Raw genomic sequence first — 22,465 nt, forward strand, 5'->3', positions numbered from 1 at the left:
TATATCTATAAATCAATGCATTTTTGACTTTTTTATCCACCTTTTTCTCTTTGGAAAAATGCTTAAGCAATACTCTGCTATCCCTTCTAAGCATCGATGATTAACAAAGAGCTTGAAACCACCATTACGAGCGCAATATAGAAATGCCATTCCGATTCACTCGGAGGGTGTCCCGACACTTCATAATTTTGTTCCTAAACTTTGAAATGTTGATATCAGATATTGAAGGTGGAGGATGAATAATATTAACATTGTTTGAATCATTTAATACACATGACATATATTGCACTCTCATCAATAATATTCTCATCATCATCATCATCATTATTATTATTATTATTATTACTATTCCATATATTCTTTTAAGATTTCTAAAATGAATTTTTAAATCTCATATTTGAAGTAATCCAAATACTATAAATAATTATATTAATAAAAAAATCCAACAAAACATTCTCTTTAATAAAAGACTATTTATGTATATTTATATAATCTCTTAACAATCTATTTGATCAAATAAAATTGTGATCCTGTTCTAACTCGCCCATTCTCGTGGAAGTTACTTATCGCTTGTACTACATCTACCACCTAAAAATCATCTATTATATATTATATAATTAATAACACCCCTTAAAACATTAAGAACGAAAAAATTAAAATAATAATAATAATAATAATAGGGGAAACAAATTAAACTGGAATAACTTATACTACTTAACGATTCCCCAAACCATTAAGTTTAGCTGCTATCAGAAGGTGTGGCTATGTTATATACATCCTTTACCACTGACTCAAAATTCACGAAAATGTTCCTTAAATTCCAAAGCGCTTTACAAAAAGTTAATCATTAAATAAAATAATAATTAATATTAAAATTCAAATTTAAAACCCTAGATTTTATATGCTATCTCCTTAACATTTGCCAAGTAATGATTTATTTTTTTTTTTTTAAATAAAATGATCCTTACCTTTTTTTTTTTTTTTTTTTTTTTTGAAAAGGATCCCTTACTTATTAAAATAAAAAATCTCTGACTAAAAATTATTGTGTATATATATAATGGAATTGCATTTGAGGTCTTTAAATCTCTTCCTCAATTCTAAAATGCAAAAAGATTTCCAAAATATATATATAATACAAAAAGCTTCTTGGATTTTATCATGTAAATACTTTATCTCACATTCAAATTTTAGCATTTATTAAGCAATTTATTATTTTTTTATATCCTGTCAAAAACAAAATCGTTTCATTTTATCTTTGCCAAAAATTTTAAAAAAGAAAAAGAAAAAGAAAAGAAATCCTTTCATTAAAATATATATATATATATATATATATATATTTTATTTTATCTTTGCACTTCCCTCGCTATGACGTTGCAGATGATTATATATCTCATTGAGTCCAAGTCATCGCAAGCGATGAGTTTTGAACATTGAAAATAATAAGTAAACCAATTGAAACAAAAATATGAAAATAAAAGCATAAAGATGGAATACACAATACAATGAATTCAGAATTATTAAATATTGATACTGCTATGCATGATAACTTATTAGATACAACATATATATATATATATATATATACAGAGGCTTGGTCAACTCTATGCATAAGAAGCAATGCCATTCTAGAATAGCACCTTAATTAAAGCAGTACCATTTTGTAATATTTCTTCGTATATTTTCCTTTAAAAAAAAAAAAAAAAGTAGAACATGAGGTTGAAGGATTTGAGATCAAAAGAAGAATAATCATTTTGGAAAAGAATATTTTCAGACATATTTGGTTGAAAATTAGAGTAGTAAATAAACAAACTATACACTAAGGTTTGAAATGAAAAGTCTATTTTTGGAACACCAAAATGGATTTCCATGTGTACTGCATTAATATGACATTATTTGCTACAATTTCCACACCTTGCCGAATACAAGATGGGAAGAGTTTTCATACTGCATTAAAAGGGAACAAAGACATTACAATCTAAACCCAATATACAGAAATCTACTTTAAAATTATTGTAAGCCTATTAGGCCCTGAGTCTGATTCCCAAACAGCTACAAAACCAGATCATGATCTACTTTTTATAACTATATAGCAACATCAGTTACAGTTTTCCATATTATTCATTTTGCCTTACAGCCAAAAAAACAAAAACAAAACAAGAAAACAAAAAAAACAAAAAAAAAAAAAAAAAAAAGCCTAATTTGCATCATTGTTTGGCAACCATGAAACACAGCAGTAATTTCATTAACGGAAAGTGTTTCTTTATATTTCTGTGTGGAATTACGTTTCTCACCAAACTCAGTTTCTGCATTGGTGACCTCGATGTAGCATGCATAGATGCTGAGAAGAAAGCGCTTGTCAAGTTCAAGGAAGGCCTAACAGATCCTTCTGGCAGGCTTTCATCATGGGTGGGAGATGATTGTTGTAGATGGGAAGGAGTAAGCTGCAACAACAGAACTGGACATGTGGTCGAGCTCAATCTTCGCTGCCCCTACTCAGAAAGTTTGGATGGTAATGGAATGGTGCAAACTTTGAGTGGTAAGATTAATCCATCTCTGCTAGTTTTGAAATATTTAAATCACTTGGACTTGAGCATGAATGATTTTGGAGGTTCCCAAATTCCCTCTTTCATAGGATCATTACAGAGTTTGAGATATCTCAATCTTTCTGGTGCATCTTTTAGTGGAACTATTCCACCAAGTCTTGGAAACCTATCGAGATTGATATATCTTGATCTCAATAAAGTTGATCAGTTTGAGTTAACCAAAAGTAGCCTCTCCTGGCTTTCTGGTCTTTCTTCTTTAAAATACCTTCATCTTGGAGGTTGGGACTTGTCCCTGTCTGCAACAGATTGGCTCCAAATTGTTAACAGACTTCCATTACTCCTGGAATTTCACTTTCCCTTCTGCCAACTTTCCAACCTTCCTTTCACCCTTCCTTCTCTTAATTTCACCTCTCTTAAAGTGCTTGATCTCTCAAACAATAGATTCATCTCTGCAGTACCAGACTGGTTGTTCAATCTCAAAAGCCTAGTTAACCTTGATCTTAACTCCAACAACTTATATGGGCCACTTCCAGATAAAATTGCTAATTTGGCTTCTCTTGAAAACCTTGACTTTTCACTGAATACCATTGAGGGTCAGCTGTCGAAAGAATTGGGAAAGTTATGCAATTTACGGAGTCTGAAGCTTTCACAAAATAGAATTACAGGTGAAATAACTAATATTTTGGATAGTTTGTCCACATGCTCCAGAAGCAACTTAGAGACATTGAATTTGGGGTACAATGAGCTGACAGGAAATCTACCGAACTCTTTAGGATATCTTAAGAGTTTAAGGTACCTTCAAATGTCCTATAACTTATTTCAAGGCTCACTCCCAGGCTCAATTGGGAACTTGTCATCTTTGGAACAAATTTCACTATCTTATAATAAACTCAGTGGTATCCCAGAGAGTCTTGGGCAGCTCTCAAAGCTGACTATATTAGACATCTCAGAGAACATCTGGGATGGGGTCATAACTGAAATTCATCTCGCTAATCTTTCAAGCTTGAAGGAGTTAACAATCAATAAAAGATCGCCAAATATTTCTTTGGTCTTCAACATTAGCTCTGATTGGATACCTCCTTTTAAACTCACCTACCTCCTCATCAGATCAAGTCAAGTAGGTCCCAAATTTCCTACATGGCTTAAGAATCAAAGTGATCTGACATTTCTGGTACTCAGCAATGCAATGATTTCAGACACCATACCAAACTGGTTTCTGAATTTGGATTTGCAGCTGGATAAACTTGACATAGCTTTTAATCAACTGAGTGGCAGGGTGCCAAACTCATTCATATTCAACAAAGAATGCACAGTCAAATTGACTACAAACAGATTTCAGGGGCCTCTTCCACTTTGGTCATCAAACATTACCGAGTTGTATCTAGCGGACAATCAGTTTTCGGGGCCAATTGCTCCTAACATTGGTGAAGTAATGCCTTTGCTATCAGATTTAGATGTCTCCTACAACTCTTTGAGTGGGAACATACCCTTGTCCATTGGAAATCTAACGGGATTGATGACCTTGGTTATCTCCAACAATGAATTATCTGGTCAGATTCCTCATTTCTGGGAAAATAAACAATTCATGTACATTGTGGATATGTCAAACAACAGTTTTTCAGGAACAATACCAACAACAATGGGCTATCTAAGTTTTGTTGAATTCCTGGTTCTCTCAAGCAACAAACTCTCGGGTGAATTTCCTTCCTCTTTGAAAAACTGCACTAACATGTTTAGTTTGGATCTTGGAGATAACAGATTTACAGGAAAGCTTCCAGCTTGGATAGGAGAAGGTATGCACAATTTGTTGATCTTGCGCTTGCGGTCCAACTCCTTCAGTGGGAACATTCCTCATCAATTTTGTGGGCTTTCCAAACTTCATATAATGGACCTGTCCCACAATCATCTCACTGGTCATATTCCACATTGCATTGGCAATCTCAGTGGCTTGAAATCTGAAGACATAGAAGAAATTACATACCAAGGAAAATTGAAGGTGATTGCAAAAGGAAGAGTTCTGTTATATGATTCCATCTTATACATCTTTAATAGCATTGACCTCTCTAACAACAACTTATCAGGAGATATACCAATGGAACTGACAGAACTCATAAAACTTGGTAATTTAAATTTGTCCAAGAATCAATTGACTGGACAACTCCCATCTAGCATCGGTAATTTTGAGTGGATTGAAACTCTTGATATCTCCATGAACCATATTTCTGGTCCAATCCCACTTTCAATGACTTCTTTAACATTTCTGAGCCATCTCAATCTGTCGTACAATAACTTGTCTGGAAAAATCCCAACCACCAATCAGTTTCTGACCCTTGATGACCCATCAATCTACCAAGGAAATGCTGGTCTCTGTGGAAGACCTCTGTCAACTGAATGTACTGACAGTAGCCAAAGCAAACCAGGAGGTGATGAAGAAGACGGAGATGGAGATGGTGGAGATAAATTTGAGAAACTGGGCTTGATTATCAGCATTTTGATTGGGTTTCTTGTGGGGTTTTGGGGAGTTTGTGGGACTTTGATCATCAAGAGGTCTTGGAGAATTGCATATTTTCGCTTTGCTGACAGAGTAAAGAGCGTCTGCTTGTTAATGTTTTGAAGAATGTTTGTCACAAACAAACAGCCTTGTATGATGTGAAAACAAGCCCATCAGACTGCATGTTTCAAAATCGTTTCTATTTGTCCCAGTTTTAGTTATTTTCATAGTGAAATAATTCTGTGTGTTATAGTATTAAATCTTTGATTTCCTCCTTTTTTTTATTTACTTAAAAATACTAAAAGTATTCCCAGTAAACTATATTTTGATATTATGTCCCAAAATATAATGGTAATTTAGTAAGTAAATGTATTCTGATGTTGATCATGGATTTGTACAACATTGGAAGCTCCGACCAATTTTTATTTTTTTAATTACATAAAGAAATTATTGCCTATAAAATTAACTTTTAAAAAAAATCATAAATATCATTCGCTTAAGAAATTATCAAGCCGTATATTATTTTTTTTTAAAAAAAAAGTTTAATCCAGTAAGTCTATAAAATCCAATAATGTTAAACATTAATAGACAATTTAATTATTAATTAAGTTTCACCAGTTTATTAGTCCACATATAGTATTTATATTGCAACATTTTACCTAGATTATTAGCTAGCTATGTCTTAAATTTAAGTAACAAATGCAAGTTGAACAATTCAATAAATCATTAAGTTTCACCAGTTTATTACTCCACATAATATTTATATTGTAAATTTGCAACATCTCACCTAGTTTATTAACTACATTTTAAATTTAGAGAACACTTCTAATGGATATAAAGAATAAACACAAGCCAGATAAGTATCCTGATTTAGTGAAATTGTGATAAACTCTTTAAAGATCATTTGGAAGAGCCTGTACCTCTCAACATACAATTTCTCCACTTTTGCAGGCTTCAAATTAATAATCATTTATGTACCTCCAAAAGAAATTAAATAATATTACGTATCATTGACTGCAACTCACTCAGGTGATGATTAAGTTCCATGTAAAACAAATCAACGAGAAAACAGTGGATAACAAAAACATAAAGATGAAATACACAAAATAGAGCAACATAAATTTAATTAATATTATCATAAAATGGTTTTGAAATATTTATCACGCTATGTGGACTCGGTCCTTAATAATCATGAATATTAAAATCCTGGCGTCCAACCTACGTACCATCCAACCAACAAAACCGGCCATGACCATAGGCAGGGCAGAAAACACTACTAGAGAACACTACTAATTTTTATTTTTTTTTTCCCTTAGTCTTTTGTTAGTAGGGTACTTAATTAATATTTTTAAATGTTAGTGTAATATTTGGCAGCGTACCAAACTCATTAAGGTTTTCTCGATGATTCAACAATTGATTTGAGCTCAAACCACTTCAATGGCCACCTCCCCATTTTCTCAGCATATATTTCTTCTTTGTCATCTAATGAAAATCGTCTTTCTGGACCAATTCCTCCCAACATTGTCAAAGCAGGGCCATTTTTATTGTACTTGGACATATATTTGAAATCACTCTTTAGTCTTGATCTTGGTGATGACAAATTTTCTAGGAAACTTCCAACTTCGATAGGAGAATGCATGACCCGGTTGATGATTTTGCACTTGCTTTCTAACTTATTTATTGGAGACATCCCTACAAAATTTTGAACCTTTCCTAATTTCATTTATTGGACCTTTCACAGAATAATTTGTCAGGTCACATACCACATTGCATATGCGATCTAAGTTTCTCAAATTATGATATTTCTACATTTTGAAATGGAAATACAAGTATTCCATTCTATCCCTTGTTAATAGCATTGCAAAATGATTGTCCAGATGAAGGATATTCCACATTGACTTGAGTTTCTAGAATTATCTTGTTTAGTTGATATACATGGACAGCAGGTAAAGCTTTGGAATTGGTATCTAAGCTTGCAATGTAGAACACCGAATTTGAGGAGAAATCCAGAAGCTTTAAGTAAGTTGAGCACCGACATGGACAAGCCATATAAAGGGAAGACGGGCTGTCATGTAACATGTGCTGCTCAATAGGGTAAGACTGGGCTCCTAGGGAGAGAGCTCTCATGAGTCAGTAATGATGGCTAGGTGTTCTTGTGTTAAGAGTCTCAAATACTATTATGTGTGTGGGTCTTGTGTTTTATGTTGTGTCTATGTATTTATTTTGTATAAGTCATTAATATAATAGAAGTGATATATCTTGGAGACATGCCTACTTTGGCCTTGGTGAAAGACTTGGAGACAGAGTAGTCAGTTTGCCTTTTACATGAATGATAATTTTTAATGCCAGGCTGCCTTACGTTTTTTTTTTTTTTTTTTTTTTTCCTTTTTCAAATTGTGTTGTTGTAATAATTGATCTATCCTATAGACTGTACCAAAGAATTTAGGAAAGCTTTGATGGAGAGAAATAAAGCAACTTGTAAGTTCAATCAGGTTTGTATTTTCCATCTTTTCTTTTCACTTCACAGAAACAACTAATATATTTTTAAAAAATTATTAATTATTTTTACCGCATTAAATTGAATTAGAACCGTCTGATAAAATGAGAGGTGTTTTGGAAGTATTTATCAAATAAAAGTCAGTTACTATTTTAAGATGTTATGATCCCCTATTGAAAGGAAAAGATTGAGATAGAAACCATGGTTTTCGTTTTTGGGGCTTTAGAGAAGGACCAAAAATCTTCCAGTACTAACATACTTTTTGGTTTGGAACATTTGTGGGTCTGGTCATATTAATGTAACCGCACTATAATTTGTAAAGCTTAACTTTATGATATATCATATAACCTTTGAATTTTTTATTTATTGGTGGGATCTATATATGAGCCCATCCACATGTCAGCTAGGCACACTGTATAACTCCCACCGAAGTTTTCTCTATGAAAAGTCATGGTCAATAAATTGGACAAACAGGATAGTTATATCAATTTCTTCCAAAGGCCAAACACATTCGAAAAAGACCCACACTATGCACCCGTGATGCGCCTTTACCCACCCCAACATGTCAACATACAATTTTCTCCACTTTTGCATCCTTCCAATCAAAGAAAAACATGAAAACAAAAGCACACAGATGGAATGCACAACCCATTGCATTAACTAAATAGTACTTTAAGAGTGGTTTTGGAATATACACCATAGTCAAGAAAGACTGGGGTGAAAGCATTTGAGTATAAAGTCATCACACTGAAATTTAGACATAATACAAATGTAGAATGGGTATGAAATTAAATATCTATATGTGCAGAACTTGCAACCTCAAATTGGAATTCAATTGCATCTTTTTCTGAGTATACTCAACAATCATTGAAAATTTTCCTTTTTCTGTATACCATGGATATGTATAACATTATTTTCTACAATGTTTCACATCTTCTCGAATTCAAGTGGGAAAATTTTATTATTTTAAAAGGGGAACAGAAAGCATCCACCATCTCAACCCCATATAGATAGTGATCCTCTTCAAAATCTGTACACTGAATTAATCAGCAGGTCAAATTTGACTTCCCAACTACAACCCGGATTATGCTTTTATATTTCCTTATGGTTATAGAATATTCCATTTTACATAAAGTAATTGCATTTGAGATCTTTAAATCTCTTCCTCAATTCTAAAATGCAAAAAGATTTCCCAAAAAAAAAAAAAAATACAAAAATATTTTTAGATGTTATCAAGCAAATACTTTATCTCTTATTCAAATTTTAGAATTTATTAAGCAATTTATTTTATTCTTTTTCATATTCTGTCAAAAACAAAATCGTTTCATTTTATCTTTGCCAAAAAGAAAAAAAAGAAAGAAAGAAAAGAAATCCTTTCATTAAAAAAAAAAAAAAAAAGTTTCATTTTATCTCTGCACTTCGCTCGCTAGGACGCTGCAGATGATTATACATATATCATTCAGTCCAAGTCATCGCAAGCGATCAGTTTTGAACATTGAAAATAATAAGTAAACCAATTGAAACAAAAGCATGAAAACAAAAGCATAAATATGAAATACACAAAACAGGGGATTCAGAATTATTAAATATTGATATTGTTAGCAGTGCCATTCTAGAAAAGCACCTTAATTAAAGCAGTAACATTTTGTAATTTTTATTCGTATATCTTTCAAAAAAAAAAAAAAATGAGGCTGAACCTGAGGTTGAAGAATTTGATTTTAAAAAAATAATAATAATAATAATCAATTTGGAAAAGAATATATTCAGACATATTTGGCTGAAAATTAGACTAGTAAATAAACAAACTCTGTATTGAAGGTATGCAATGAAAAGTCTATATACAATTTGGAATACCAAAATGAAATTTCCAACCAAAGACTAGAGTGAGACATTGAGTCAATATTCATGTTGAATGTTCCTAATTTCCATGTGTACTATATGAATATGACATTATTTTCTACAATGTTCACATCTTCCCGTATTCTAGATGGGAAGAGTTTTCTTACTACATTAAAAGGGAACAAAAACATTACAATCTCAACCAAATACATGGCAATTTCCTTCCAAGACTGTAAGCCTATGAGGCCCTGAGTCAACAAGGTCAAAGTGATTTCCAAAAAGCTATAAAACCAGATCATGACCAATTTTTTATAACTATATAGCAGCATCAGTTACAATTTTCTATACTATTCATTTCCCATTACAGCCCCAAACAAAAAAAACAAAAAAAAAAAAGAACCCTTATTTGCAACCTTGTTTGGCAACCATGAAGCACAGCAGCACTTTCATTAATGGAAAGTGTCTCTTTATATTTCTGTGTGGAATTCTGTTTCTTTCCAAAATCAGTTTCTCCATTGGTGATCTTGATGTAACATGCATAGATGCTGAGAGGAAAGCGCTTGTCAAGTTCAAACAAGGCCTAGAAGATCCTGCAGGCAGGCTTTCATCGTGGGTGGGAGATGATTGTTGTAGATGGGAAGGAGTAAGCTGCAACAACAGAACAGGACGTGTGGTCAAGCTCAATCTTCGCAACCTCTATTCAGACAGTTTGGATGGTGATGGAACGGTGCAAATTTTGAGTGGTAAGATTGATCCATCTTTGATTGTTTTAAAAGATCTAAATTACTTGGACTTGAGCATGAATGATTTTGGAGGTTCCCAAATTCCCACTTTCATTGGATCATTACAGAGTTTGAGATATCTTAATCTTTCTGGTGCATCTTTTGGTGGAACTATTCCACCAAGTCTTGGAAACCTATCAAGATTGGTATATCTTGATCTCAATAAAGATGATCAGTTTGAATCAACTAAAAGTAGCCTCCAGTGGCTTTCTAGTCTTTCTTCTTTAAAATACCTTCATTTAGGAGGTTGGGACTTGTCCCTGTCTGCAACAGATTGGCTCCAAACAGTTAACAGACTTCCATCACTCCTGGAATTGCACTTAACCTTTTGTCAACTTTCCAACCTTCCTTTCACCCTTCCTTCTCTTAATTTCACCTCTCTTATGGTGCTTGATCTCTCAAACAATGGATTCAACTCCACTATACCAGACTGGTTGTTCAATCTCGAAAGCCTTGTTTACCTGGACCTTAACTCGAACAACTTATATGGGCCACTTCCAGATAAAATTGCTAATTTGGCTTCTCTTGAAAAGCTTGATTTTTCTCTGAATAGCATTGAGGGTCAGTTGTCAAAAAACTTGGGAAAGTTATGCAATTTGCAGAGTCTGAAGCTTTCACAAAATAGAATTACAGGTGAAATAACTGATGTTTTGGACAGTTTATCAAGATGCTCCAGAAGCAGCTTAGAGACATTAAATTTGGGGTACAATGAGCTGACAGGAAATCTACCAAACTCTTTAGGATATCTAAAGAGTTTAAGGTACCTTCAAATGCCAAACAACTTATTTCAAGGCTCACTCCCAGACTCAATTGGAAACTTGACATCTTTGGAACAAATTTCACTATCCTATAATAAACTCAGTGGTATCACAAAAAGTCTTGGACAGCTCTCAAAGCTGACAGTGTTAGACATCTCAGAGAACATATGGGAAGGTGTCATAACCGAAACTCATCTCACTAATCTTTCAAGCTTGAAGGAGTTGACAATGGACAAAGCATCCCCAAATATTTCTTTGGTCTTCAACATTAGCTCTGATTGGATACCTCCTTTTAAACTCACCTACCTCCTCATCAGATCATGCCAACTAGGTCCCAAATTTCCTACATGGCTTAAGAATCAAAGTGATCTGAACTTTGTGGTACTCAACAATGCTATGATTTCAGACACCATACCAACCTGGTTTTTGAATTTGGATTTGCAGCTCAATAAACTCGACATAGCTTATAATCAACTAAGTGGCAGGGTGCCAAACTCATTCAGATTCAACAACGATTGCACTGTCGACTTGAGTACAAACAGATATCAGGGTCCTCTTCCACTTTGGTCATCAAACATTACCATGTTGTATCTAAGGGACAATAAGTTTTCCGGGCCAATTCCTCCTAATATTGGTGAAGTTATGCCATTGCTAACAGATTTAGATATCTCTCAAAACTCTTTGAGTGGAAGCATTCCCTTGTCCATTGGAAATCTAACTGGATTGACAACCTTGGTTATCTCCAACAATGAATTATCTGGTCAGATTCCTCATTTCTGGGAAGATAAACAATTCTTGTACATTGTGGACATGTCAAACAACAGTCTTTCAGGAACAATCCCAACAACAATGGGTTCTCTAAGTTTTCTTGAGTTTTTGATTCTCTCAAACAACAAACTTTCAGGTGAAGTTCCTTCATCTTTGAAAAATTGCACTAATATGGTTAGTTTGGATCTTGGAGATAACAGATTTACAGGAAAGCTTCCAGCTTGGATAGGAGAAAGTATGCACAACTTGTTGATCTTGCGCTTGCGGTCCAACTCCTTCAGTGGGAACATTCCTCGTCAATTTTGTGGGCTTTCCAAACTTCACATAATGGACCTGTCCCACAATCATCTCACTGGTCATATTCCACATTGCATTAGCAATCTCAGCGGCTTGAAATCTGAAGGCATAGAAGAAATTACATACCAAGGAAAATTGAAGGTGGTGGCAAAAGGAAGGGTCCTATTATATTATTCCACCTTATACCTCTTTAATAGTTTTGACCTCTCTAACAACAATTTATCAGGAGCTATACCATTGGAACTAACAGATCTCATAAAACTTGGTACTTTGAATTTGTCAATGAATCATTTGACAGGTCAAATCCCATCAAGCATTGGGAATTTGGAGTGGATTGAAACTCTTGATATCTCCATGAACCAAATCTCTGGTACAATCCCACTTTCAATGACTTCTTTAACATTTCTGAACCATCTTAATCTCTCATACAATAACTTGTCTGGAAAAATCCCAACCACCAATCAGTTTCTGACCCTTGATGATCCATCAATCTACCAAGGAAATGCTGGTCTCTGTGGAAAACCTCTGTTGACAGAATGTCCTGGCAGTGGCCAAACCACATCAGGAGATAATGAAGAAGACAGACATGGAGATGGAGATGGAGATGGTGGAAATAAATTTGAGAAACTGGGGTTCATCATCAGCATTGTGTTTGGATTTTTTGTGGGATTTTGGGGAGTCTGTGGGACTTTGATTATCAAGAGGTCTTGGAGGATAGCATATTTTGAGTTTGTTGACAGAGTGAAGGATATCTGCTCGTCAATGATTCGCAGAATGTTTGTCCCAAAGAAACAACCTTGGATGCTGTGAAAAGATTACAATGTTTCAAAATAGTTTCTTTTTGTCTCTGTTTCAGTTATTTCCATAGTGAAATAAATTCTGTGTGTTATACTATATAAATATTTGATTTCCTTTCTTTTTATTTAATTAAAAATACTAAGAAAAGTATATTCCCAGAAAAGTATATTCCCAGAAAACTATATTTTGATATTATGTCCCAAAATATAAGATGAGTAAATATATCTTGTTGATTTCGATGGGTTTGTACAGCATAAGAAGCTCTGACCATTTTTTTTTTTTTTTAAATATCATTTATATAAAGAAATAATTGTCAGTAAAATTAATTAAAAAATTCATATGAATTGTTGGCACAAAAAATAATCAAGCCACGAAAATTCCAATCATCCATGTCAGTCACTATCAAAATTTCCAGCAAAAGTTGATGTTCCAGTTATTCTCCAACGGAAATTACACAGTAGTTTTAGGGGTTTAGTGGGTTCTTCAACACGGGTCGAATCATGTATCGACCCGACACGGTTTCCCTTATGAGATATTTTATTACCCGACTATATTATCCGTTCCCGCCACGGAGACAAGAAACCAGAGGAAGCTCTCCGGACACCAGCAGACGAACAATGACTCTGTGCCTCCTGTCAGTTCGTCCGCCTCCTCCATTCATCACCTGCCACGCGTCCCCATCCGCCGTTCGCACCGTCGCACCTGCTCCGTCACCGTCAGTTTCACCTCCACTTCCATCACTCTCACTAGACTCCAGCTCAACTCCGCCTTCTCCAATCCCCTGCGCTCTCCATTGCCAACACTTCCAATCGTACTCTCACTGACCTTCCTCAATTTTCAGAATCTTTTTTTAAATTTTCGGTTTTCTTAAAAGTAAAAAAAATTCAGGTGCTCCGGGTGTACTCATGAGTTCAATCTCCACCGTCCGTCCATAGTGGACGAGGCTACAGACTTCTTCAAGTCCGTTGGTGTCTCCAATTTCACATTTGATAGCTGTAAGCTGGTATGATACTGATTTTGATAAGCTTGAATCTGATAATTCTGCTTCGAGTTTGTAATTTTTCTTTTTTTGCGCTTATTTATTATGTTTGTGTTTTGGTATTTTTTCTTTTTTTTTTTTTTCTTTTTTTTTTATGATTTGGATGTTTGGGTGTGGTGGTAGTGGGAATGGAGGTGCCGAGCAAAATTAGCAGTTCGTGGTTCATCTGAGAATCCTGTTATAGGGCTTTACCAGGAGGGCACTCATAATGCGGTTGATATTCCTCACTGTAAAGGTTTGTTTTTTATCCCCATTTTCATCTCTTCATTTCTTTTAGTTATTGAAAGTTAGGGTTTTGTATTACATACACTGTTACACAAAATTAAATATATATATATATATATATATATATGTGTGTGTGTGTGTGTGTATATGTATATATTAACATAACAAAAGAAATTTTGATGATTTGAAATATATAAGTTGTGATATTTTATGTTTTTTGCGATTTTTTAAAGATTTAGGCATTTGGCAATTTCGCTATTACTTTTATTAGGTGTTTTGAAAATTTACTAAAATTTGAAATTTAGATTTTGAAATCTTAGAATTGCAACGTGGACAAGCGCCCCTATTGCTCAGTGTAAATCTTCACAAGTTTTGTGTCTTCTCCATGATGGGTTTTCAAATTAGCAAACTTTCTTGTAGTTTAAACCCAATTGTCGGAATCTAATGCAGTATGGTGCTGATTCCGTTATTTACTTGTGTATTGACTTATTTCCTTTGTTGTTTTTTTTTTTCTTTTTTCTTTTTTATTTTTTTTTTAAATATCTCAGCTCATCATCCAAACATTAATGCAGCTGTGGAGTTGCTGAAACAAGGTATACTTTATGCTAAAATACCATATATGATTTTCTTTGTTTTTTTGTGGCATAAACTATAAATAAGCTGTTTGTGTGTTTGTAAGGTATTAGAGAATTAAACATTGAACCCTATGATGAAGAGGAGGGGACTGCTGATTTGCGATATGTGCAGGTGACTAATATTATACCAGTAAGTAAATTAATATTTAACTAAAATGGTTATAATTAACTATGCATGATTTTTGTGTGCAGATGGCTGTGACCACGTACAATACATCGCTTCCTGCCTCCCAAAGATATAGAAATGGTTTGTAGCTGAATTCACACACATATTAACTTGTGACCCCCTTTCCTTACATTTTTGTGTTCATGCATAATAGTTGTTAGCAGGGAAAGTACAGGTTTCTTTAGTTTGGAATTCAAGAAATGAAAAGGCACCCAATTCAGAAAAATTGCGTGACTTGGCCAATGTAAGCTAGTCGGTGCCTTCATTTTTTTTTATTTTTTTTTATTTTTTTTTTTTATTTTTTTGATGTGTGTGTGTTATGGCTGTCAGGTGTCTTTATTTTTTTCTGAAATGGATGTACATTTTAAAGTATTTAATATTTGTAATGATTTGCAGTTTTTATGGAGAAAAGGTGGGCCAAGAAGTAATACCCATTTGATTCACTCTGTTTGGGCTAACTTTCAGACCTCAACTAACAATGTAAGATCAAATATTTTTTTATAAGAAAAAAGAGTTAATTACACATCCAACTACATACCATTTGCTTGATGATTGATACGTTGTACTTAGATGATAAGGGGTTAATGCAACAGAAGTACCATTTACTGGAACTAGAATAAATCACTGGCAAAAAAGGCATTTTCTTCATGTATGGAGTAATATGCTTTCAGCAATGGCTAGGTGCAAAGGAAAAAATACAATCTGCAGAAAGATACTCTGGATTTTTTTATCGTGAGTTGTGATTGTTACTGTGGGAGTTGTGATTAATTCATCGGGAAATGTTGGATCCCAGCTGCTTCCTCCGGGCCCAATAATGGGAGTTCTAAAGACTGAAGCATAGTACTTCATTTGGAATCAAAATTTTAGGAAGTAATTTAAATTTTAGTATTATAACTTTCCACTTCTTGGACTTGCTTTATTTTGTTTCTCATACAATTGCATACGTATGCATGTCACATGGTTTGCAATTGTTTTCCTTCTTCATTTGAATTGCATAATTAGTATGCTCAATTCGTGATGCAGATAATTTTTGGGAATAGGTGGAGGCATCTTATGGGAGAAAGAGACTTTTGGGAACATGTTGGAGGAATTGATTTTTCTTTGGCTCCATCCAGTTTTGGCCAAGCAAACACAAGGGTACTAATCTTCTTCCTCCTTCCCCTCTAAAATTATATTAAATATATGGTTCAAAAGATAGAAAACTGGTCATGTTTGGTTCTAGTTGCATATGCTCAATCTCATGTATCAGTGGGTATAAAAATCAAGTATAGAGTAGCCATCTAATAAAGCATCAGATCCTTTAAAGCATGTATATGCTTAGTATATATGGGAGGGTGGGGTCTCATAGTATCAAGGCCTGAAATCCCTGACAACATAATTTTTTATTTCTTGGTTGTTAGGGATATTGGTCTTTAGATCCAGTCTTCTTGTTAGCTGAAAAAATATTCCTACTGATAATCTCAGTTTCAGAGATATTGAGGGAAGGAGGTCCAGCTGCAAATTATCATTCTAAATAGTTGGAACTTAATAATAGAAGAACATAAATCTTTATATTCTGTTACTTGACACAGATCCTATTATAATCTTAGTTTAATTCTACTTTTATTCCAGGCTTTTGATATCCTGCTTCGGAAGTTACATAAGAATGTCCCTTATGGAGCATCTGTTGCTGATTTGTATGCCAGAGCTGGTGTTATTGGATTATCATTAGCTACCACAAGAAAATGCAGGCAAGAATAAGGATGTTTAATGCAAGCACTGAGGTTGAAATTCATCTCAAAGTTTGTGATCTAATGGGAAATGTTTGATTCTAGGTCTGTTAAATGTGTTGAGATCAACAAAGAATCAAAACTATCTTTTGAAAAGACAGTTGACCGGCTGCCAAATTTTGTAGATAGCAGAATCAGTTGGCACCATGCAGATGCTTCAAAGGTTAGTTTAACCATTTTAAGTTTTTTACTATACCTTATAAGTTGGCCTCGGAGTCAGTCTCATATATGCAGCTTTGTTGGAGTCTCATTTTTATGGCAGTATTTTTATTTCTATCACATGCGTTGGTGCATGCACAATTTCTTAAAATTGCATCTTAGGTTATAGCAATTGTAAAGCACTTTTCATGGTTTCCTCACATTTATCTTGTGTGATAGCTGTGGGATGGTTATGGTTCATAAATAATTCTATAATTTTTCCACAACTAAACAGGAACCTCTTTCTTGGATAATGGGGTCAGATGTAGTTGTTGTTGATCCTCCTAGAAAGGGACTGGATCCATCTCTTGTTGAGGCATTACATTACCTATCATCAATGGAGAAGAAATCAGAGTCATCTTCTGAAAGGTTAGGCCAATTCTGTAGTTATCATTAGTGGTGGCTTTCAATTCTGGGATGCCATATGCTTTTTGTGAGAAGTTATTAATTCATTACTTAAATACAAGTTCAGTGCATCAACAAAGGTCAAAGATGAAAAGAGACCATGGATTTTACGAGCAAGGGAAGCTTCAGTTCAGATTCGTAGCGAAACAACTCCAGATGACAATAAATCCCTACCCGAAACACTTATCTACATAAGTTGTGGATGGGAAAGTTTTAAAGAGGTACTTACTTTCTCCCTTTTGAACTGGTTTGATTATTTCAAATTTCGAAGTGGTTCATTTTCTCTAGCTAATTAATGAGGTATTATGTAACAGGATTGCAAGTTGTTGCTGTCTAGAAAGGCATGGCATTTAGAGAAAGCCCACGGTTTTAACTTGTTTCCAGGCACCCACAGGTACGGATCATTTTCTTTCTTTATTGTATACATGTTGTTCAGTTCCATTGTTGGCACATAATGATTTTTTAGGAAAAACTGTGTTTTCTTAACTCTATAAATCATGAATAAACCGTAGAGGTTTAATTATTTCCATGTTATTTGTTTGCAAAATTTGCATTATAATTTTTTTTTTTTTTTTCATTTCCTATTTGCATTTTTTTGTTTTGTCATAACAAGTATATTTTTTACCATGATTGCAGCATTGAGATATTGGCAGTATTCAAGAGGGGCAAAGGAGTGGGCTATAAAAAAAGGAAACCAGGAAAAAAGAAGAAGAAAGCTCTCTGAACAAAGAATTTGAAACTTGGCTGTAACTTTCATCTTTCAACAACATCTAGTAAAACTTGGCAAGGTTTTTGAAAGAAGAGGGAGAAAAACTTATTAGAAATTTATAACTCACAGATATCATCCAAGGCCAACCCTGTGTTATTTGTTCTGTTGAGAAAAAGAAATTTTGTCCATAGACTGAAATTTGTGTAAAAATAGTTGTTGAATAAATACATTATTGTGGTTTCTTATCTAATTTAATGAAAGAATTCATAACGTGTAAAACCTTCAAAAATGAGAACGTTTTGTGGCAGCACCAAGAAAGCTACTAGATACTTCTGTTCAATATGAGAGATTCAGTTACCCTTCTCTCTGCTCTTGGATCTTGCCAGATGAGGAAAGGCGGACAAAATGTTGTAAGACCTCAAATCCTGTCTGGTCAATATACCAATCACAGGAGGCACCTAGAAATAGAACAAAGTTTCAGGTTAGTTATGTCTACCCATTTGGGAGTTATTAGTTTTGAATATGACAATGTTGGTTATTTTATATGCACGGTATACCCTATATGTACTCTGTATAACTTAGAAGCACATCAAACTCTGATTAATTAGTGTGCATGGTGTTGAAATGTGAGAAATGTTAGATGGACTGACCCCAGCTGCTTGATACTTTGGTATAATGAGCAAATGGCGCAATCCCACTTGTCTGAAGAGCACCATGGCTTTTGCAACTGACATGCTTTCTACCACTGTGAAAGGTGTTGTATTGGTCAGAGGTTGCAGATCTATGTACATCTCCATTTCATCACTTGTCACAGCCACCTCCTCAATCTTCCCCTCCCTCTCGGCCAAATCCATCGAGGTAAATTTCTCTTTCACTTCCCACTCTTCTGTTCTTCTTTTCTCTCTCAGGAACCACTTCTTCTTCAGCACTTGGACAAGGTGAGCTCTGAGGATTAATCCATGTAGTTCTGTTGCCCCCTCAGCCAGTCCCACTGGTGGCACCACTCCTCCATCTACAACAGGGAAAGCATTATGTGTGGTGTTTCTCAGTACATCCACAACATGGGCCACCTTTTCGACTCCACAGAGGGTAACTACTGGCGGCTTGGCATCAGCAAGCTCACCAACAGTGAGATTCCGCATCCATGGTTCTGGATTAGCATCCAAGAAAGGCAGGCCTTTCAAGTGCAGTATAATCTCATAGATGCTTGGATTGAAACTGTCTCCAACAGTTTTGGCAATAAGGAGGACAATCATAGTTATGGGTAGTAAAAGAAGGTTGTTGGTGAGTTCAAGAAATATCACACAAAGTGAAACGGTCATCCTCATCGAGCCAGCCATGAGGGAGGCTGCACCTAGAACAGCATAAAGCCCCTGGTCAATGTTTGTATAAGATCTCATGGCAATACCAAGCAGGCGGCCATAAGCTGAGCCCATGAGAATGATGGGAAGGAAGAGTCCAGATGGTACGGCAATACCAAAGGTAAACAGTCCCAAGATGCAATACAGTGCAAAGAATATTAGGAGGGAAAAGGGGTTATATTCACTGGGAGTGTTGGTTGAGAAAATATTTCGAACTGCATCATCATTAGTGGTAAGGAGTAGAGTAGCTAGGTCATTGTAGTGTCCCTTGGGGCAGTTAAATTGCTTGAAGTTGCCAGACCGTCCATTGGTGGGGCAAGCAGAATCCGGAAGAGAGGAATCACAGGGTGTGCATTTAGCAAGAAAAGGGAGACCATAAAGGCAAGCAGAGGTAAAGAGTGATACGGTGAGACTGAGGAGGAGCTTGTGGAGTTTTCCCTTCCTGAAAAAAAAAAATACAAAAATAAACAAACAAATAGAAGAAATGGATAGTTGCTAGCATCTTAAAGTAATATTCTTTGTTGGGTCTTTGGAGAATGCACTAATATTTTTGTGAATATAAAATATCAAGTTGACCTCACATTGCTGTCAAGCTTGAAACATCGTATAACTGTCTGATCACTTGGAACATGGTGAGCTAATTTGTCTGACCAAACAGGGTCCTAACTGGTCTATCTTAATTTGGATTCATTTCCGTTTTGGTTTTCTTCATCCTCAAAAATGGGTCATATTTTTACAGCGTAGTCAAACAGGGTTTACTTTACTGATTTTACAGTGGATAAAATGAGATGTTGAAGTTTGGGATAGATTGCTTACTGATTAATGAGATTGTATAGTCTGAGGACCTTGTGGAGAAGGTGGTTGTAAAGGCTTCCCAGAACCCCACCAATAATGCCGATCAAAACAATAGGGATAATATCCATTAAACGGTACCTGACTGTAACATTGCTTACATCAAACATTATTAACCCTCCTGTTCCGAAAAGCCCACATTGCCCAGAATTGCATATTTCCATGAAAGCCCTGAGCACCACCACCACAACTGCTGTGCTAAAGAAAGTTCTCCAGAGGAGGGCACTCCTCCACCATGTTGCCACCTCTTCAAGAGAAAAAAGTACGCCACCAACTGGGGCTCGGAATGCAGCACAGACTCCTGAAGAAGCACCACAGGTGATGAGATCCCGGCGATCCCGGTCATTGTTGAAGTACCGGAGCCAACGCCATTTAATACGGTGATTATCAGGACCCCCTTGGCCTAGTAGGGATGCAATGCAACTCCCAATGTGCACGAGAGGCCCTTCTTTCCCGAGATCTAGGCCAGCGGAGACAGCTCCAATGCTTCCAATTATCTACAAGATAGAAAACATTTCATTCGACTTGGTCAAATAAACAGAATTCTGAGCTGGTCTGTCAGATGCAAATGTTTTTAAATCAGGGGCTCATCACTTTGCTTCTTTTCCATGTCACTAAATCTAATTCAGAATTCTTAATCATAAGTAGATCAAATTTCCTTTTGAACTCCTGTATTTTAACCAGCTTAAGTCTTCTTTTAAGCATGGTTTTGATTTCTTTAGGAATAGATAGTCCTATTTCCTGCATTTCAGAGGAATTAATAGGAAAAGAGAAATGTGCATTAGAACAGTAAAAATGGAAACATGGAATAAATTTCTGAATAGAACTAGTTAATTGACTCGTAACTTTTTGGCAAGTCCATAACAAAAGTTTCCATGACGTTCAGATTCTATAATGCAGGTTACCTACCGAATTCATTTTTAATAAATAATTGAAATAAAACTGATTCCTTAATTGATATTCTAAATTTGAAGAAGACCCACCTTGACAATCAATGTTGTAGCACCAAACATGTTGGGAGTGTCCACTCCATTTAAATAAGCTTTGATTTCAGGTATACCAGGTCCAGCAGCAGTGGGAGCAAAACAGACACAGAGAATTGCAGCTAAAAATGTCAGAAGAAAGTTGGATGCAGTTAAGTAGATGAACCCTGTCAGGTACCTACACCGCATTCATTTACACATTGATATTTTTAATCATGAATTTAATAATTGATATATTTTTTGTTTTGTATGTACAGAAAACATTGAAGAAAAATGAAACATTATCTGAAACCTCTCTTCCTGTATGAATCCAACCACAGCAAGAAGCTTGTAACCAGCAATGTTTTCCACTGCAAGGTTGATGAGGGTGGCTATTAAACCAGTTAGAAGTCCAACAAGGAAAGCCAAAGTCCACTTCAAAAATATATACTGCAAAACTTGGACTTCGGATCTGCTTCTCCAATCTTGCTTGAAAAGATCGTTCTCGTTGATTCTGAAAATCCATCCAAAAACTTCAAATTCAGTGAGAAAATTCAGAGGAGGAAAGAGAAAATTGGAAAAGAGTTTGAATCAGTAAACAGTAAATTACTCATAATCCAAACTCTCAATATGGGAAACTTTGGCTCCAACAATCGCAAGTGGACTGGATGAAAGTGTTCTATTTCTCTTGAGGAGTGGTTGATGCAGAGAATTGCTTTCTGGGTCTCTTTCTTCTAAGTAAACTTCTGTTTCGCTGTTGGGAAATGATGCTTCTGCATACTGGTTTGAATCTTCTTCCATTGGTGGTATAATTGGAACTGCAGATACAGAGAGAAACTTGAAGTAAAGCCCTGATGGTTGTGGTCCTTCTATTAAGACAAAATAAAATAAAGCTAACCTTTCTTAACTCTATAAGGAATTCAGGAGAGGGAGAGAGAGTGTTAGATAAGCAAACTCTCAAAGTTTCTAATGAGAGTCTAGACCAACCAAATACATAGAAATAGCAAAACAATTGTATATGGGAGGGTATCTTGAAGGAAATGAAAGAGACAAAGTCAAGAAGATATCTTCAAAAAGCATTGGGTAAAAACATAATGTTACTTTCCTGTCAAAAAATAATAATAATAATAAAATAAGAGAAAAAGAAAGTATGTTTTTTTGAGAAGTTATGAAACTTGGAAGATCGGCATAAATGATTCGTTTGGGTAAATTATATAAAAGGCAAACAACAGCAAGGCATGTGCCAAACATGGATGATTATAAAATCTACAACCACGCTTTCTCTGTTTATGGTTGTTAAAGGTATTTGTTGGATTGATGACTACTCAATATGTGTATAAAATTTCCAACTTCTTAATATTAAATAAAAAA

General features: G+C 35.0%; 4 protein-coding genes across 5 annotated transcripts; 3 read left to right on the forward strand and 1 right to left on the reverse strand.

Annotated features, from left to right (window-relative positions):
* Positions 1-1,901: 1,901 nt before the first annotated feature.
* LOC125418387 (receptor-like protein EIX2) lies at positions 1,902-5,339 on the forward strand. The gene has a single exon (XM_048461847.2). It carries the CDS (start codon positions 2,221-2,223, stop codon positions 5,155-5,157), a length of 2,937 nt encoding a protein of 978 aa, XP_048317804.2. The 5' UTR covers positions 1,902-2,220; the 3' UTR covers positions 5,158-5,339.
* Positions 5,340-9,546: 4,207 nt separating this feature from the next.
* LOC125418386 (receptor-like protein EIX2) lies at positions 9,547-13,022 on the forward strand. Of its 2 annotated transcripts, XM_048461846.2 has the most exons (2): positions 9,547-12,345; positions 12,475-13,022. In XM_048461846.2, the coding sequence occupies exons 1-2, from the start codon at positions 9,798-9,800 to the stop codon at positions 12,783-12,785; spliced, it is 2,859 nt and encodes a 952-aa protein (XP_048317803.1). In that variant the 5' UTR covers positions 9,547-9,797; the 3' UTR covers positions 12,786-13,022. The 2 variants fall into 2 exon arrangements, with proteins under 2 accessions (XP_048317803.1, XP_048317802.1); XM_048461845.2 differs by having other exon boundaries at positions 9,551-13,022.
* Positions 13,023-13,173: 151 nt separating this feature from the next.
* LOC107427940 (uncharacterized) lies at positions 13,174-18,169 on the forward strand. Its single transcript, XM_016038350.4, has 15 exons — positions 13,174-13,584; positions 13,662-13,776; positions 13,936-14,047; positions 14,586-14,630; positions 14,717-14,784; positions 14,865-14,919; positions 15,003-15,082; positions 15,235-15,318; positions 15,862-15,975; positions 16,450-16,568; positions 16,653-16,770; positions 17,041-17,174; positions 17,278-17,431; positions 17,525-17,604; positions 17,847-18,169. The coding sequence occupies exons 1-15, from the start codon at positions 13,274-13,276 to the stop codon at positions 17,932-17,934; spliced, it is 1,677 nt and encodes a 558-aa protein (XP_015893836.3). The 5' UTR covers positions 13,174-13,273; the 3' UTR covers positions 17,935-18,169.
* Positions 18,052-22,287, reverse strand: LOC107427939 (chloride channel protein CLC-b). The gene is made up of 7 exons (XM_016038348.4): positions 21,993-22,287; positions 21,705-21,912; positions 21,408-21,608; positions 21,116-21,293; positions 20,097-20,629; positions 18,570-19,722; positions 18,052-18,377 (listed from the first exon to the last, which is right to left on the reverse strand). The coding sequence occupies exons 2-7, from the start codon at positions 21,893-21,895 to the stop codon at positions 18,270-18,272; spliced, it is 2,364 nt and encodes a 787-aa protein (XP_015893834.1). The 5' UTR covers positions 21,896-21,912; positions 21,993-22,287; the 3' UTR covers positions 18,052-18,269.
* Between the last annotated feature and the right edge of the window lie 178 nt (positions 22,288-22,465).

This window comes from Ziziphus jujuba, chromosome 9, assembly GCF_031755915.1.
Source record: "Ziziphus jujuba cultivar Dongzao chromosome 9, ASM3175591v1".
Taxonomy (NCBI): Eukaryota; Viridiplantae; Streptophyta; class Magnoliopsida; order Rosales; family Rhamnaceae; genus Ziziphus; species Ziziphus jujuba.

What these genes read in the sequence shown, in the direction of transcription:
- LOC125418387 (XM_048461847.2), top strand. Translation starts at nt 2,221, where the DNA reads ATGAAACACAGCAGTAATTTCATTAACGGAAAGTGTTTCTTTATATTT.
- LOC125418386 (XM_048461845.2), top strand. Translation starts at nt 9,798, where the DNA reads ATGAAGCACAGCAGCACTTTCATTAATGGAAAGTGTCTCTTTATATTT.
- LOC107427940 (XM_016038350.4), top strand. Translation starts at nt 13,274, where the DNA reads ATGTATCGACCCGACACGGTTTCCCTTATGAGATATTTTATTACCCGA. An exon ending in CTCCCAAAGATATAGAAATG is followed by an intron (nt 14,920 to 15,002) that starts GTTTGTAGCTGA and finishes AGTTGTTAGCAG; the next exon opens with GGAAAGTACAGGTTTCTTTA. An exon ending in TTCAGACCTCAACTAACAAT is followed by an intron (nt 15,319 to 15,861) that starts GTAAGATCAAAT and finishes TTCGTGATGCAG; the next exon opens with ATAATTTTTGGGAATAGGTG.
- LOC107427939 (XM_016038348.4), bottom strand. Translation starts at nt 21,895, where the DNA reads ATGGAAGAAGATTCAAACCAGTATGCAGAAGCATCATTTCCCAACAGC. An exon ending in CTATACAATCTCATTAATCA is followed by an intron (nt 19,723 to 20,096) that starts GTAAGCAATCTA and finishes TTTTTTTTTCAG; the next exon opens with GAAGGGAAAACTCCACAAGC. An exon ending in CAAAGTATCAAGCAGCTGGG is followed by an intron (nt 18,378 to 18,569) that starts GTCAGTCCATCT and finishes TTCTATTTCTAG; the next exon opens with GTGCCTCCTGTGATTGGTAT.